At 40.5% G+C, this 14,852-nt stretch overlaps 3 protein-coding genes and 1 long non-coding RNA gene across 4 annotated transcripts; 1 reads left to right on the forward strand and 3 right to left on the reverse strand.

Moving 5' to 3' along the window:
* Positions 1-1,038: 1,038 nt before the first annotated feature.
* Positions 1,039-5,029, reverse strand: nsl1 (NSL1 component of MIS12 kinetochore complex). Its single transcript, XM_075458944.1, has 6 exons — positions 4,800-5,029; positions 4,073-4,145; positions 3,355-3,485; positions 3,047-3,101; positions 1,726-1,793; positions 1,039-1,630 (listed from the first exon to the last, which is right to left on the reverse strand). The coding sequence occupies exons 1-6, from the start codon at positions 4,986-4,988 to the stop codon at positions 1,385-1,387; spliced, it is 762 nt and encodes a 253-aa protein (XP_075315059.1). The 5' UTR covers positions 4,989-5,029; the 3' UTR covers positions 1,039-1,384.
* Positions 5,030-5,092: 63 nt separating this feature from the next.
* On the forward strand, positions 5,093-13,479 carry tatdn3 (TatD DNase domain containing 3). Its single transcript, XM_075459327.1, has 10 exons — positions 5,093-5,263; positions 6,869-6,901; positions 7,130-7,203; positions 7,560-7,644; positions 9,128-9,190; positions 10,392-10,501; positions 11,129-11,184; positions 11,253-11,365; positions 12,483-12,563; positions 12,653-13,479. The coding sequence occupies exons 1-10, from the start codon at positions 5,207-5,209 to the stop codon at positions 12,785-12,787; spliced, it is 807 nt and encodes a 268-aa protein (XP_075315442.1). The 5' UTR covers positions 5,093-5,206; the 3' UTR covers positions 12,788-13,479.
* On the reverse strand, positions 8,990-11,313 carry LOC142375333 (uncharacterized). The gene is made up of 3 exons (XR_012768929.1): positions 11,080-11,313; positions 10,871-10,934; positions 8,990-9,802 (listed from the first exon to the last, which is right to left on the reverse strand). It is a non-coding gene; the product is annotated as an uncharacterized LOC142375333 (long non-coding RNA).
* spata45 (spermatogenesis associated 45) lies at positions 13,453-14,257 on the reverse strand. Its single transcript, XM_075459328.1, has 2 exons — positions 13,735-14,257; positions 13,453-13,590 (listed from the first exon to the last, which is right to left on the reverse strand). The coding sequence occupies exons 1-2, from the start codon at positions 13,961-13,963 to the stop codon at positions 13,571-13,573; spliced, it is 249 nt and encodes an 82-aa protein (XP_075315443.1). The 5' UTR covers positions 13,964-14,257; the 3' UTR covers positions 13,453-13,570.
* Positions 14,258-14,852: the final 595 nt, after the last annotated feature.

Raw genomic sequence — 14,852 nt, forward strand, 5'->3', positions numbered from 1 at the left:
TACTTCCACATCTTACTGTTTCCTACCATCATTGTTGCTCTCTCTATTATGAACTAACACTGTTGTAATATGTCGTTTTTAATTGTTGATGGTTTTATTGTTTAACATTCCATGTTTTTTTTTTTTAGGGTGCCACTGTACAACTGGCCACCAGGACAAGAGATGAAAACTAGCCTTTGGCTAACTCTGGCATGCTACAGATGTTACTTGAAGTGTGGACAGAAGCGACTGAACGTTAATGTTTGCAGCAACATGTTGCACATCTTCTGTAAGTCTGTGGTGCTGAGTGCAATCTGCTCAGAGACTCATAGAAACTGAACAAACTGATGAAGAAGGCCGGCTCTAAACTACTCTGGAGCCCCTGGAGCTTTAAGCTAAGACAGATGCTGCAAAAGCTGCTCAACATGGTGCACTTGCATGTTCATGCAGCAGTAAAACTGCCCCAACGGTATGAAATACAACGAATAATACCTTTAAGAACACCTTTAATACATCCAAACTTTAGCATGTGGCGTAAACTGCAGCCTGGAGCTCTGACTCTTAAAGCATACTTAAAAAATCCCAACGGGCATAAAACGTATCAGGCCAGCTGGAGTCGCTGTTTCTACCATCTGCGCCATCTTTGGATCTGAATTACTTGTTCTAACTAAAAGAGCTTGTTGCACTTACTTCAGAGGTTGGATGTTGGAACTGGAAATAAATCCCACAAAAACATCAAATTAAATGAAATGAAAATATATATAAAAATACCAGTAACCAAGGTTACTAAGGCCATCTATTAGCAGCAACATAATGTGATCACACTTTGAGCTCAGAAGCACCATAACCGTATGTTCACTGACACAGGGACAGCATCACGTGTGCAACCGACCTTACGCACCGAGAAAAAGAAGTGCAACTCATCAGCAACGAGCGTTACATGCAGCCATACTGGAGCGGAACTTTCACCTCGGAACAAACCGCTTCACAAGAAACTCACAAATATTGATTTCCTAATTAAAAAGGGAACAGAACAATCTGCTCATTTCAAGGTGGAAAAAGACGATCTTTATTATTTATTATCCGAGTAAAAACAGAAACACTTCATTACTTTTCTGCTAATAAATCATCCCGAAGCTTTCTGGAGCTGAAAGAAAAAGTTGGCCTCCCGGTATGTCTATCAGCTGATGTCTCGCTGGAGAAAATGAGGGGATTTCATCACATTTTCTGAGCCTTTTGGAAACAACATCCTGTTTATGGAGTAATAAATAAACAACCAGCAGGTCGTTAGATTATTTCCTCGTGTCTGAATATAAATGTTCTTTAAAATGAACACATTTACAGTGTCATTATCCCCACAAACTGCCCTTTATCCCACAGTTTATCCTGCAGTGGGAGTGTTGAGTCACTCCAGCTCATCTTCTTCAGTTGTTTTGGCGCGTGGCACGTAGCCCTCTGCGGCCGCCGCTTCCTCTGCGGCTCTCTTGATTGGCCGCCTGCTCCTGGTAGCTCCGTTGGCAGGAGGCAGGGGAGCGTCTGATTGGCCGTTACATCCAAACACCTCTCTGTGGATCTCCAGAGAAGTGTGACTTGGCTTCATCTTGAGGATCTCACAGAGGCCTTCAGCTTGCTTTTGCAGGGTGTTGATGGACTGCAGAGAAAAACACGAGACAGTGAAGCATCGATCCATCTGTAAACGTACGCTGAACACGGCGTGCGTTGGGGGGGGGGGGGGGGGGGGTGTACCTTTATAACCTGGATGGCCTGTTTGACCATCCCAGGAGCAGCTGCTGACAGATCGCTCATGATGCTCTCTGGTGAAACACAGAAAACACTTCAATGCAGCCTGATTATCAAACATACGATTCGGTTTAAGTCAATCCTAAACAGTTTGACTTTGACATTTTTCCCAGCTTGAATTACTGGATGAATCAGATGAACTGCAGAGCTCCACCACAGCTGAATAACCCCCCCTCTCTGCTTCTGGATCAACATAAAAATGTATCCGCTTCAAAGCAGGAACGTGCCTTCTTTGGGTAAAAGTTTAACGCATGAATAGAACCTGATGTTTGCTTCCAAAGTGTCTGAAAAAAGCTGAACAAAGAGTACCGATGCATTTCAGTTTCAGGGACAGTGAAACTTTCACATGTCTGCGATAGGAAGAAGTAGTCGTTTCTAATTATAACCATCCAACCTTTGAACAAAACCAAAGATCAGATCCAAAATCAGGCTGTCCAGCACATGATAAAACACTGTTAAAAACAGTGGAATGTAAGATTACTATGACTGACCTGTAGTATCTGTTTACTGTTGCACGTTATTCTGCTTTAAATGAGGGAGAACATATGAAGGAAGGTAAGTACACCTGCTCAGAGAGAGAAGAAGAGCATGTTCTTACTTTCCTGGTAAAAACAAACTGACTTGTAACTCTGGTAAATGTGATGCACTTCAGACGGGGTTTAGAAGCAGGTCGACTGTGAGCAACAGGCCCAACACGCACGTTTTAGGTAAAAATCTGAATGCAAACAGCGACCTCTGGTGGATTCAAGTAAAAAGGCAGCGCAGACTACACATTAAGTTGCACAAATGTTGTCTTTAATGATTTTCTTTTTGGTTAGGTTGTTTAGTTTTCATTAAAAGACCATGCAGGCCTGATTGAGATGGTCTACACGGATAATATTTGACTGAATTCAGAGTTAAGAACCTCCTGTGGGTCTGTGAGCATGCTGACTACTCAGCTTAGTTCCTCTGTTCTCCCCTTTAACTGTCCCAAGACACCCCCAATAATGCATTAAGCATTACTTTAGTCATCTGTTATATATTCATCTAATTTTTCAAACATACTTCTCGTGTTCTCATGCCCTTGTTGCTTCTGTCTATATAAATTGATCTTATTAAAAAACAAAGGTGTGGTTTATGTGAATATGTCTGTGTCAACAGATCAAAAGCACCATGTTCCTGCTTTATATGCAACATGTTCCTGTTGCTCTGTTCATCAAATATTTGCTCTCAGGCATCAGAGAACACATCGAACCCAAAGTAAAAATGCGTGTGGAACTGATCAGACCTTGTTCCGGATCTTTAACCACCTCCTGAGGTTTAACTGCATGCTCGTACAGCCCCTGAAACACAGATGGATGTTTTTATAACATGTAGCTGAGCTCTCAGACTGTAAATCAAATCAAATTTATTTGTAGCACATTTCATGTACAAAACAATTCAAAGTGCTTTACATAAAATAAAAGCATTGCAGCAGGGAGTGGAAGAAGCATTAAAATACATAAAAGAATATAAAGAGAAACAAATAAAATAAAATGTAACACCACTGGAAACGGACTAAACCTGATAAATGATGGTGAACCCATAAAGACTCACCATGATTTTGCGTTCAGCTCTGAGGGCGTGGACCACGTGGGGGAGGATCTTTCCAGGGTATGTGCGGCGCCTCCTGGTGGTCTCAACGATTGTGTCGTCCAGGAGACTGTCGAGGTCAACGGCCTCATCCTCTGCCGAACGTGTCAGCGGTGAAAAGAGAAACAGCGAAGTCAATTAAATGGAGCTTAACTCCCAAATTTAGTTGAACTCTTAACTGAATGCAGTGGCATTCTCATTTTCAATTTCTTGAAAATGACCCTAGAAAAAGCTTTCCATGACATACCCAAAGTAAATCGAAAAACCTTTTATAGATCCACATGAAGTAAATACTTGATTTTTTATCTCCTTTGAAAGCTAACACTTTAAAGTTTCACCCCAAACAGTCAGAATCACTAAATGTTTCTGTGACTGGGTTAAAAATGTGAACACACTGAAACGAAATTAAGAAAATCAATCAAATTACTATAGATGACTTTTGGACTACAAGGAAGCTTTATGTGTGATTTTATAGATGCAACTCTACCAATTGTGTGTCATAAATGGCTTTTAAAAATCAACTGAATCACAAGAAGCTCAGTTTTCCAACAGAATGCCGTATGTGGAAGCACTTTTACACATCAGTGCTGTTCAGAAAGCAGCGGCGGGCCCACCAGCAGGTTGTTAGAACTGTACGGCGTTCAGATTTTGGATTACATTTCAGAGTGAGGACAGGAATCACCTTCAACATCAGGAACTTCATCCCAAGGCTGTCCGTTCACCAGCACATTTACCTGAACAGCAGCCTCAAAGTTCTGCACAGATGAAGACACCGTTAAACTCAACCCAATCAGCAGAACCTCACATAAAACACACTGCCAAGGACTAAACTGCAAAAGATCCGATTTAGAAAAGAAAGTCTCCGTTTGGTCAACACAGAAAGACACATATTTATTTTGGTGAAGAGTTGCTTTCTTGATGAAGATGTGCCTATGCACATATCTGCCTGATTGAAACACTGTCTGCACCACACATCCGCTACATGCATGTCAAATACAGCAGATAATACTGTTTTCTTACAATAAATAACAACATGAATCTTAAATGCTGGCTTTTAAAGTTTCTAACTTTAAACGTGTGTGATGGATGATGTGACCTCTTCAGTTCTGCTGGTGGTCTGTAAACGAGATTTGGATGGATGGATGGATACTTTATTAATCCCGAGGGAAATTTAAGGATCCAGTAGCTTATACAGGCAGACACAGAATACACAAATTAATACACTGATTACAAATCAGAATACAAAATACAACACTAGTGCAAAATTAACCCTATTTAACCCTAACCCCTACGTTTTGACTGGGTTCTGGAGCAAAACTTTCAAGATACGGAAACAAAAGTCTTTATTGAATCTACGTTTAGCAGTCTGGCTTAAAAACCCAAATGTACAGTGAGAAGCTGAGACCCACCGCTAGCAGCTCCTGCAGTAAAACTTGCTTCGTCTCCTCTGCAACTTCCGGCTGTCCGTCCAAAGCGCTCTTTAAAATTTCTTTGCATCTGTTTATGAGCTCTGTTACTTCCCTCTTCGACGTTACTTGAACTCTGTATTCCTGGTTTGTTTCCCCGCTGGGTGAAGCTTCGCTCTGTGAGGGCTCCATCTTTACCGCCAACTTTGTTTATATTTTTTTTTACAAAAACCGGAAGTGAAAATGTAACTTCCGGGTCCTTCTGTAACGGCCGTCCCTCTGGGAACGACACTTAGAGCAGAGGATGGTTCCGGCTGACTGTTAGCTCAGCGGCTAAAAAGAAAAAAACACATTTATAGATTTTCTGATGTCGGCTTTTCTCTTTTCGTGCGTAAGTTTTTCTGTTTTCAATGGAGTATGGCTTCGTTGACTGTCACTGTCATATATCAGCACGCGAATTTGAAGAGGTAAGGCTTTATATGCAAATGTCAGTCTGGCTACATGAATAAATATACACACAAAGCAATAATAAACGCATTTAACAGTGCAAAGGTGTATTTAAAGTAATTTGGTAATGTCTTTGTTAGTTTTAGACGATAGTATTTGCCCTGAATTAATCAAAGTATTCCTTTATAATGATGCTACATCATCGCATGATCGCATTCACAGCTAACAGTAATTATTTGGTTGAGTTTTTCTTAACAAAGAAACCTTAATGCTGTTTATATTGCCAGGAAAACGGGCACTGGGTGCAGGGTTTTAATGAGAACTGAGTGGAAATACAGTATGTAAGGCAAAAATGATTAATCACAAAATAGGCTTTGAGTAAAGTATGTTGTGGCTTTATTAAACAAGTAAGAAATGTTTTACTTTGAGTAAGTAAGTTTGAAGGCACCCCACATTTCTTTCTCTATTTCAGGGGTAGGTGCAGTGATTTATAAAGACACGTACAAATCAAAATGGAAATACAGTTTAAAAAGCATCAACAGAAATGATAGTACATGTATGAAATACAGTAAAACCGGTTTGTACAGTTCTAATTTAGAACTAACAAGCTTTAAAGTCAATATCTGCTCTGAGCTCCTTTCTCCTCCAACACAGCCTGAACCCTCTGAGACGAGCTTTCTGTCCTTTCTTTAAGGAGTCTTCAGGAATAGTTCTCCAGGCTTCTTGAAGGACATCCCAAAGCTCTTCTTTGGATGTGGGCTGCCTTTTGTTCCGTTCTCTGCCAACATGATCCCACACTGCTTCAGTAATGTTGAGCTCCGGGCTCTGGGGAGGATTCATCCCTCCATCAGACCTGCTGCCACTGATTTTCAGCCCACTTCTTGTGTCCTTTGGCACAGCTCAGCCTTTTCTCCCTGTTTCCCTTCCTTAAGAACGGCTTCTTGACAGCCACCCTTCCATGGAGCCCATTTCTGATGAGGCTTGGGCCAACAGCAGATGGATCAGCTGAAGGTCCAGATGCATCTCTCAGCTCCTGTGTCAGGTCTTTGCTGGATGTTTTCCTCTTTCTTAAGGACATCACTTTCAGATCCTGTTCATCTGCTGTAGATAGTTCTTTAGGCCGGACACTTCTTCTTCTGTCCTCCACTTGTCCAGTTTCCTCAAATGTTTTAAGGACACACTGCACACCATGCTGAGATATGCCAAGTTTTCAGCTAACAGCTCTTTGGGAATCACCTTGTTGCTGCAGAAATCCTGTTTTCTGTCCGTCAAACTGTTATCTTTGTTGTTTTTCATAGATGCAACTAAAGAAATGGGAACAGATGATGTGTCTCTGTGACAGGCTGCTGGGAACAAAGTGCCATAAGATACTTTTTAAAACTGGTTCTTTGCTATTTTTAAACACAAAACTGGTTCATCCATTTAGTTTGATGCCTTTTTTCTGCTTGAATTATTCAATGCTCAGAGTTAAGTGGCTTAACAAACCCAAAAAAACACATTCCTCTGTAAATGGTTAATGGTTAAAGATCAAAGAAAGTCTGGCTGCTTGGAAGGAAACAGAAAGAAATGAGGGCTGGATGTATTACCACTGTGCAAATAAATCAATAACCTTTTGTTCTGTGTAGGATCTGGAGGATGTGATCCAGAGGACCAGAGAGGTGAGCAAAAGCAGACCAGCTGGCAAGAGAAGTTCTTCATAGATAACATTTTATCTTCTAAACAAACATTATGAGTTAGGAACAGACGGTCTCATGGGAGTGGAAGTCGAAATATTAACTTACATAATCACTTATATAACTCAAGCATCATGATGGAGCCCAGCTGAACATATTGATAACTGAAAGAGAAGAACCGTTCATGTGTGTCGTTTCTGTGCGTGCATCAAGGCCGGCGTAAAGACTCTGGTCGCGGTTACAGAAGAAGTCGGAGAGTTTACCAGAGTTCTCCAGCTGCAAGACAGGTCTGTACCTCTGCATTGTTGCGCTATCAGCCGCAACAATGTTTAAGAAAAGAACAAAGGGTTTGACAGGAAACTCTGAAGTTATGAAACATTGATTACATAAAATGGTGAAAAGAGATCTGAAATATCAAATCTGAAATATGTGACGGTTAAAGGATTGAAAAACAAAGAGATTTATTTATTTTTGCAAGGCTAATGCAGAGAATATGCAGGTTCAGACAGAGGAGGCAGAACATCTGCTCTCACAGGACCACGGAAACCTCATACAGATGTATAGATGGTTCCACACAGCTGCTCTCAGCTGGACAGCATTTTCTTTGTTATTCATCGCGTAATGTGGAATTCTTTTCTCCTAGCTATCCAGATCTGGTGGCTCCGTGTTTTGGCCTCCACCCGCTGCAGAGCGTCGGGGGGCCTGAGCAGCGCAGCGTGAAGCCTCAGGTAGTAAAACCATCATATTTCTCACTTGGCTGATTCTGAGAAATGGGAAGGGTATCTGTATCAGGACATCTCAGTGGAGTTCCAGGTGAGCCCGTCATTGTGAGAGAGACAGAGATTCAGAGGCTTCTGGTTCGGATCTTTTTACTTTTTCTTTGAAACCGTTGTTGAAAGATCCTAAAAAAGATGTTACAACAGTCTGCACACAATTGGGCTCAAAGTCTGTGGCTGTTTCCTTTTTTGTTTAATTAAGCAATCCATCAGCAGCAGAGTGAAATAGTGCGTTTTTACAGGTGTAATAAAGCTGATCAGCTTTATAAACAAGACCTGAAAACCTCCCTGCTGCAGGAACGCGTTGAGATTTATTTCTTTAGCGAAGGCTGATTCAGGAAGTACAACCCCGATCAGTTTAAACCGAGGTTGGCCTGAAAACAGCACAAATGTTGAAACTGAGAAAGAGTCCGTCTCTACTGAGCCCTGCATAACTCTGGCATAAACTCGGTTATTCAGGCTGATGAACAGTCTTCCACTCATCCATCAGAAAGCAGTCCACATCAGCTTTAGTGGTTTTAAAAATTTAAACTGGCCTTTTACTCTCTGTAGACTTAAAACGATTTTACACTTCCAAATCAAGATATAGATAGATAGATAGATAGATAGATAGATAGATAAGTACTTTATTCATCCCAATGTGGGAAATTATTGTGTTGCAACAGCGTACAGTATAAAACATATGTAAACAATTAAAGGAAAAACAAGCAAATTAGAATAGAATAAAAATAGAGAATAAACATCAGCTATAAGCAAATCTACAGAATGAAGAGTAGGGTAAATAATGATAGTAATAATAATAAACATCAGTAAACTAAATAAAAACAGATTTGTACATTTAATAATAAAGGTAAAAATAAAAATAAATAAAAATTTAACTGAGCAGACTGAACCAATAAGAAATATGGGGTATATGGATAATTTACATTATATTGTACTATGATGATATTTGTGCAAATGTTATTAGTGCAAAATGAGCAGTTGTGCAAATTGTCATTGTTATTGTTTTTAGGAGAGACTTCAAGCCTATTGAGCTTGAAGTTCTCTTCCAGCCAGAGGGGGGGTGTTGTAGATGGTGATGGCTGCTGGTAGGAAGGGTTTCCTGAATCCTTCCTTGTGACGGCGGAGCTGGATGAGCAAATATATATAAAGCATGGCAAGAAAGATGCAGAAAGGGGGATGAATGCAAGTCAAACTTAATAGAGTTGCAGTAACAACCACTTAGACATGAGGGGTTCTAGTACACTTAGTATTATTATTATTATTATTATTTCCATCTCAATAACCACCTCAACAGGCTTCCTTCCCAACTGAACCTGGACAGTTTTCTGCAGCAGTCAGGCCTTTGTTGGCCTTTCCTGTGTTACACTCAAATGTCAGCTCATTATCAGTGATGGTGCCCAAGCATCCTTTAATGAAGCTGTCTTTCCCACAGGAGGTGGACGCTGCGCTGCCTCAGATCTACAGCCACAGAGACCGCCTGGTCGCTGTCGGAGAGGTAGACCCCTTAAACTCACCTCTTTTTAGCACTTTACAGCACTACTGTACAGCCTTTAGTCCCTTATAATAACTGTAGCCTGAAAATGTAGCTCACTAAAGAGGTTTGGTTGTTGTATGGTCAAACTTTACATGCAACCTTTCACATGAATACACATTTTCTGCTCCTCACATAACAGATCCAAACTTTCCTGTGACTTCTGCCGAAGTAAAGGAGATTAAAATTGCTAAAACCCCCGCTTTCCCTCCTAATCCTCCATGTAAGGAAACCTTAACGAGCTCAGTCACTCTCTGTGTTTCTCAAGCACGCGGACACTCTCACCCATCTATCTATTTCTGCGGAGCTTTCTGGATCATCCCGTTGAGGAATGTGTGTGTTTGTCAGAGCAGATGTCAGATCACAGAGCTAAGTCAACACTCCCAGGCTGCTGGTTTTGGAACTGTTGTTTTATGGCGAGATCAAACCCCTCCTGCAGCGACGGTGTCGGTTCAGCTTCAGAATGAGCCCACGGCCGCTTTCCAATGAGCAGTTTTTTTACTGCGAATCTCCGCAGGTTCACTTTCCTCTGCAGCAAAGAGGCAGATCTCAGTCTTCACCCCTGAGTTGAACAGACTGTGAGAAGTGACAGAGTGGAAAAAAGTCTAAATGAAGATGGCCATAGATGACGAATCAAAAGCTTCATTAATCTAACATTTAACGGCTTTATTTACAGTTACTAAAGACTTGGATTTTCCTTCAAGTATGTCAAACATTTCTGGACAGTTAAACCTTTTTATTCCCCCAACTTCTTAAGAAATAGAAAAAAACCTATATTCTATTTAATAAACTAAAAACCTACTTATTTAGGATTGCTTTTAATACCCAGTATTATGATGACACGTTTATCTTATTTTATATTATTTGATTTTGTTGTATTTTATTGCTTTCACTGTTCTTTTATTGTTTTTATTTGTTTTTACTTCTTCTTCTCTTTATTTATTACCTGCTGTAAAGCACTTTGGTACACCGTAAGGATTGTCTGTAAAGGGCTGTATAGATAAAATACATTTACATTTACATTTAAATGTATGGGTCTAATATAGGATTTAAAAATGTATAATCATGTAAAAATCATTTGATTTATTGGAGCAAATGAAAAAACGAAGCTGCGGTTTGCTACCCGGGATGAATTTCTGGATTGCTTTTCCTCTTTTGGTTTCAGATCGGTTTAGATTTCACGCCATGGTGCGCGCCGACTCAGCAGGACAGAAACGACCAAATGAGCGCCTTCATTAAACAGCTCAACGTGGCAAAGGAGATGGACCTTCCTGTGTGAGCACCAGCATGACACGCAGGAAGCTACAGGGTGACCGCGTAACGCTCGACGCGCCCAGAAATGTTCTGAAATGCTTTAAAAGCTGGAATCTGTCCTTTTTGTTTCTTTTGAGGCTTTATTTACCAGATTCAAAGTCTCCACTGACCACCATGAAACCAATCCAAAATCTGATGCAATAACACACTCAGAAAAGGCAAAGAAAGACAGAAAAGTTTAAAAAATATACAATAGATATTATTCTGGAAGGTTCTACAGTCAGCAGGTTAATTGGTGTTGGGATTCAGTATAAAAGGAGCATCTATCGAAGGTTTAGTCTTTCCAAAGTAAAGACGGCTCAGCACTTTGTGTCAAGCTCTTGGACTTACTGATGGAGTTTTTGTCCTTTAATGAGGTCATCTCGTTGCTTGCAAGTCTTTTCTGTTTAATAACCTAACAGGAAAACAAACATTTAGGTCCATTAAATGGTGGTTGAGCTCCATAAGAATCAGGTGAAATATTACATCATCAGAAGACCCATATTAGAGGGCTTATCTATCTATAAAGCCAGCTGTCTGTACATAAAATTCTACATTACTCCGAGGGTAACGATGATGACTCCCCAGGTTTCCTTGTTGTCTGCACAGGAACGTCCACTCCCGATCAGCAGCTAAGATCACCGTAGAAACCATGAGAGAACAAGGTGGGTGTTTCCTTCCTCTGTTGCGTGCACAGGCGTTTTAAAGTTCTAGTGTTGATATTTTCTGCCAGGCGTCAGCAGAGCTCTGCTTCACAACTTTGCTGGGAGGCCGTCGGTTGCTCTGGAAGGTGTGAAGGCTGGTTACTTCTTCTCTTTCCCACCCGCTGTCTGCAGGAGCCAACAGGTTGGTGAAGAAGAATCATCCTATGAGCAGCTGCCATCATCAGCATTAAGATGGATTTTATAGTCACTAACATACGTCTATGTACCTAAATCATCACTTTAGATCAATTGTTTTTAAATCCAGATGTTAATGAAATGTCTTTCTGTGATGGAAAATGCTCTTTTTTTGTGTGTCAAGGGAATCACTGAAACATATCCGAGACTTAGAATTTATTTTGGAATTTCTTACACGTTACCTGAATACTTAACAAGTGCTATTCACAGTGGTATTGGTTTAATTTCTCTGGTATCTATTGCAGTAGCAGGAAAATCATTAGTGAGGATGCAGTTAGCAGTTAATCTGTTTGAATGAATATTATATGTATATTAGGACTGGGCAACGATTAAAATGTTTAATGTAATTAATCACATGATTTCCCTGATTAATCACGATTAATCGCGTTTGTACGCAGAATTCCAAAATGTATTTTAGCATTTAGTTTTATTTTAAATGTGCTGCCATATGAATGAAAGTGCCATAACATTTGTAGTGCAAACACCCTTTTAACATCAGCATCTTTCTGTAGTTTTTATGTAGAAGCCTCGCTCCACTGTCTGTTTCCTTGAATGACTTGCTGCTATCAGTTGTGTGTTTTGCCTTTAAGTGATATTTTAGACTGGAACTACTACGCTGAGAAGACAATTCAACTTGGCTGTAAATGCAGGAGTTTTTTTTTTAATTTATTTTGAAATACGTGCTTTTATGTATAAACAAGTAAAACAGGAAGTAGCGTCGGTTAGCTCCGTGAGCTTCACACAGAGATCGAGGAGCACCTGTGGCGGTGATGTCCAACTTTAAAATGAAAATGGCCGAGTAAAAGTTCCGTACCCTTCTCCATGTTTGGTGGATCCACAGCAGAAAGCTTTTACAATGATAAAAACTGCGTTAATGCGCAATAAAAAATATTTATCTGCGTTAAATAATTGACAAGTTAACGCGATAATAACGAGTTAACTCGCCCAGCCCTAATATATATATATATATATATATATATATATATGTAAGTGATATCACATAATGTGTTGATCTCATGAAATCCAATTTTACTGACTAAGTGCATTTTTATTCTGCCACACAGAGACATAAGCTCATCAGGCAGATTCCTCTGGAACACATCTGTTTGGAAACAGACTCTCCGGCGCTGGGACTCGACAGACACGTAGGTTTTCAGTGAATACAGGGAATCATTTTTACACTACAACACAAAAAAGATGACTTCATCACGCCCCGTCTCTTTCTGTGTCTCAGGTGAGGAATGAACCAAGTAACATCTATTTATCCTGCCGCTACATCGCTGACGTTAAAGGTCTGTTGCCACAAACTGTTCGGCTCGTCACCGCTCAGAACGCATACAGACTTTTCCCCAAAGCCAACAGATGCTGACAGTCCATATGTACTGAGAGTAAGATGGACTCAAAGGTGACCTAAACGTCGTCCACGCCAGGTGTCTTCCAATTAAAGGCTCAGTTCCTGATGATAGATGACATTGTTTTTAGGAGTATGCACTTATTAATCTGTGATTCTACATGAGAAGTTAATAATATCTGTGTAATGAGCAGCATCTGACCCAGGGGTGATTTTAGGATCTGGTCTTTAGGGGCCCCAGCCCCCAGTGCTCACAGAGGCATATTATTTCTCACTAATTGAGGCAAACTAATACATTTATAAATTTTGGAGCCGTATTAGTTTTGCTTTGAGTAGTGTTTTCCCCTACAACATTCAAATTAGACCTCTTCATTTCAAAAGACTGTTGCTCGACAGGGATAACAGAGAGCATGAGACAAATATTGAAGATAACTCAACATTTATTTTGGGAGTAAAGAGTTAAAACCAAAACAAATGCTAGAAAATAAATAAAATTGTCACTAAAATAATGCATCCTTGAGCAAAAAAAAAAGTGTTTTTGCATAATATAATATTTTAAAAATGTGAGGAGCCAGGGGGTGCCGAGCTATCTCACGGTGGGGCCTCGGCACCACTAAAAATACCCTAGCCCCGCCCCTGCTCTGACCCACATGACAACGGGTTAAATTAGGCCAAAGTTTATATTCTGAGATAACTGGAACATTGTTTTCTAGAAAAAATAAATAAAACACTGATATCTGGTGTGCATTCAGCTCCTGTTTGTGTCTGTTGTGGCTGGTGTTATTTGGTCTCTGTGAGCATCTACACCAGGTGAGATTTATCTGGAAGAAAAGAAAAGAGACGTTACAGATGAAGGGAACCTGCAGTTTTTGCATCAAAAATAAATAAAAAACTCAATCACTTGAACTGTGAATCAGCACGGTGTTCAGCACACGTGAATAGTTCTGTTAAACCTTGAAACTTACAGCACTCCTCGAAGTGCCGTCTCTCCGGGAGTTTGGCCGGGGGCGGTGGCTCGGTGCAGGCCGCCCTGTGCTGCGCTCCGCCGGTCAGAGCCTTGAGGAGCACCGGGCTGGTCCGCAGGTGGCTCCGGTAGTGCCTCCTCTCGGATCTCTCCCAGAGCTGCCGCGGGTTCGTCTCCACCTGACACCACGTCTCTCTCCGCAGGTTCAGCTCCTGCAGGGCCTGCTCCATCAGGTTTGTATTATTTTACCTCTACAGTCCGTGTTTTTGGTGTATTTCTCCTTTTTATCGTAAATTATTCAAAGTGTTGCTTGTGGCCGAAGGCGTTTCCAAGGCAACGAGAAACCGGAAGAGGCGCTTACTTCAGAGATCTTTATCTATCTCTCGCTATCTATATCAGTAACTTTTTATTATTTTTCATTATTTATTTTATAAACAATCTTTCCACTTTTATACATTTAGATAAACAGAATTATATCCTATTAAAAAACGTAAAAAAATGTTATTAAAAAGATGTCTAAATTTAAAAAACATTATTCAGTTCTTTACCAGAAGACATCCTTACAGCCAGGAACACACATGTTTTATATGTGTTTTCTTCTCAAGCTGTTTGATCAAATATAGCAGCGTGATGCCAGCTTTCAGCCAGAGGGGGCGATGATTTACTGTTAAAAGATGTAACGAGACCATTTAAAGTCAGAACTAACCACATGTAAGTCTATGGAGTCAACACCTTTTTGCAGTTCGCGTGTAAAAGGTGTGGAATGAGGCTTGCCGCCTGTACCTGCTGCAGTGCAGTCCCACTGGGTCATGCGTGATCAGGATTAGAGCAGATAATGGCCTGAGCATATGGACGGGCTAATTGAAATAGACACAGCAACAGTTGAGCCTTGAAAATGGCTGAAAGGCGCACATTAGTGAGCAGAATAATCTCCCTGTGCTGCGGGTTGTGTTTCATTGTTTCATTTGTTACACGATTGAATGGAACATAAAACGTGATAAAGAAATCCCGGAACCTATTCCTATTTTCTTGGAAATATATAAAGAAATTAGGGCTCGAGACTTTCGCACAGGATCTATATAAGTGTTGAAAAACTCACACGAGCTTAAACTGAGATTG

Source organism: Odontesthes bonariensis, chromosome 24, assembly GCF_027942865.1.
Source record: "Odontesthes bonariensis isolate fOdoBon6 chromosome 24, fOdoBon6.hap1, whole genome shotgun sequence".
In the NCBI taxonomy this organism is placed as follows: Eukaryota; Metazoa; Chordata; class Actinopteri; order Atheriniformes; family Atherinopsidae; genus Odontesthes; species Odontesthes bonariensis.

What these genes read in the sequence shown, in the direction of transcription:
- nsl1 (XM_075458944.1), bottom strand. Translation starts at nt 4,988, where the DNA reads ATGGAGCCCTCACAGAGCGAAGCTTCACCCAGCGGGGAAACAAACCAG. An exon ending in GGTTAAAGATCCGGAACAAG is followed by an intron (nt 1,794 to 3,046) that starts GTCTGATCAGTT and finishes GTGTTTCACCAG; the next exon opens with AGAGCATCATGAGCGATCTG. An exon ending in AGGCCATCCAGGTTATAAAG is followed by an intron (nt 1,631 to 1,725) that starts GTACACCCCCCC and finishes TTTTCTCTGCAG; the next exon opens with TCCATCAACACCCTGCAAAA.
- tatdn3 (XM_075459327.1), top strand. Translation starts at nt 5,207, where the DNA reads ATGGAGTATGGCTTCGTTGACTGTCACTGTCATATATCAGCACGCGAA. An exon ending in AGCGCAGCGTGAAGCCTCAG is followed by an intron (nt 7,645 to 9,127) that starts GTAGTAAAACCA and finishes TCTTTCCCACAG; the next exon opens with GAGGTGGACGCTGCGCTGCC. An exon ending in CGCTGGGACTCGACAGACAC is followed by an intron (nt 12,564 to 12,652) that starts GTAGGTTTTCAG and finishes TCTGTGTCTCAG; the next exon opens with GTGAGGAATGAACCAAGTAA.
- spata45 (XM_075459328.1), bottom strand. Translation starts at nt 13,963, where the DNA reads ATGGAGCAGGCCCTGCAGGAGCTGAACCTGCGGAGAGAGACGTGGTGT. An exon ending in ACGGCACTTCGAGGAGTGCT is followed by an intron (nt 13,591 to 13,734) that starts GTAAGTTTCAAG and finishes CTTTTCTTCCAG; the next exon opens with ATAAATCTCACCTGGTGTAG.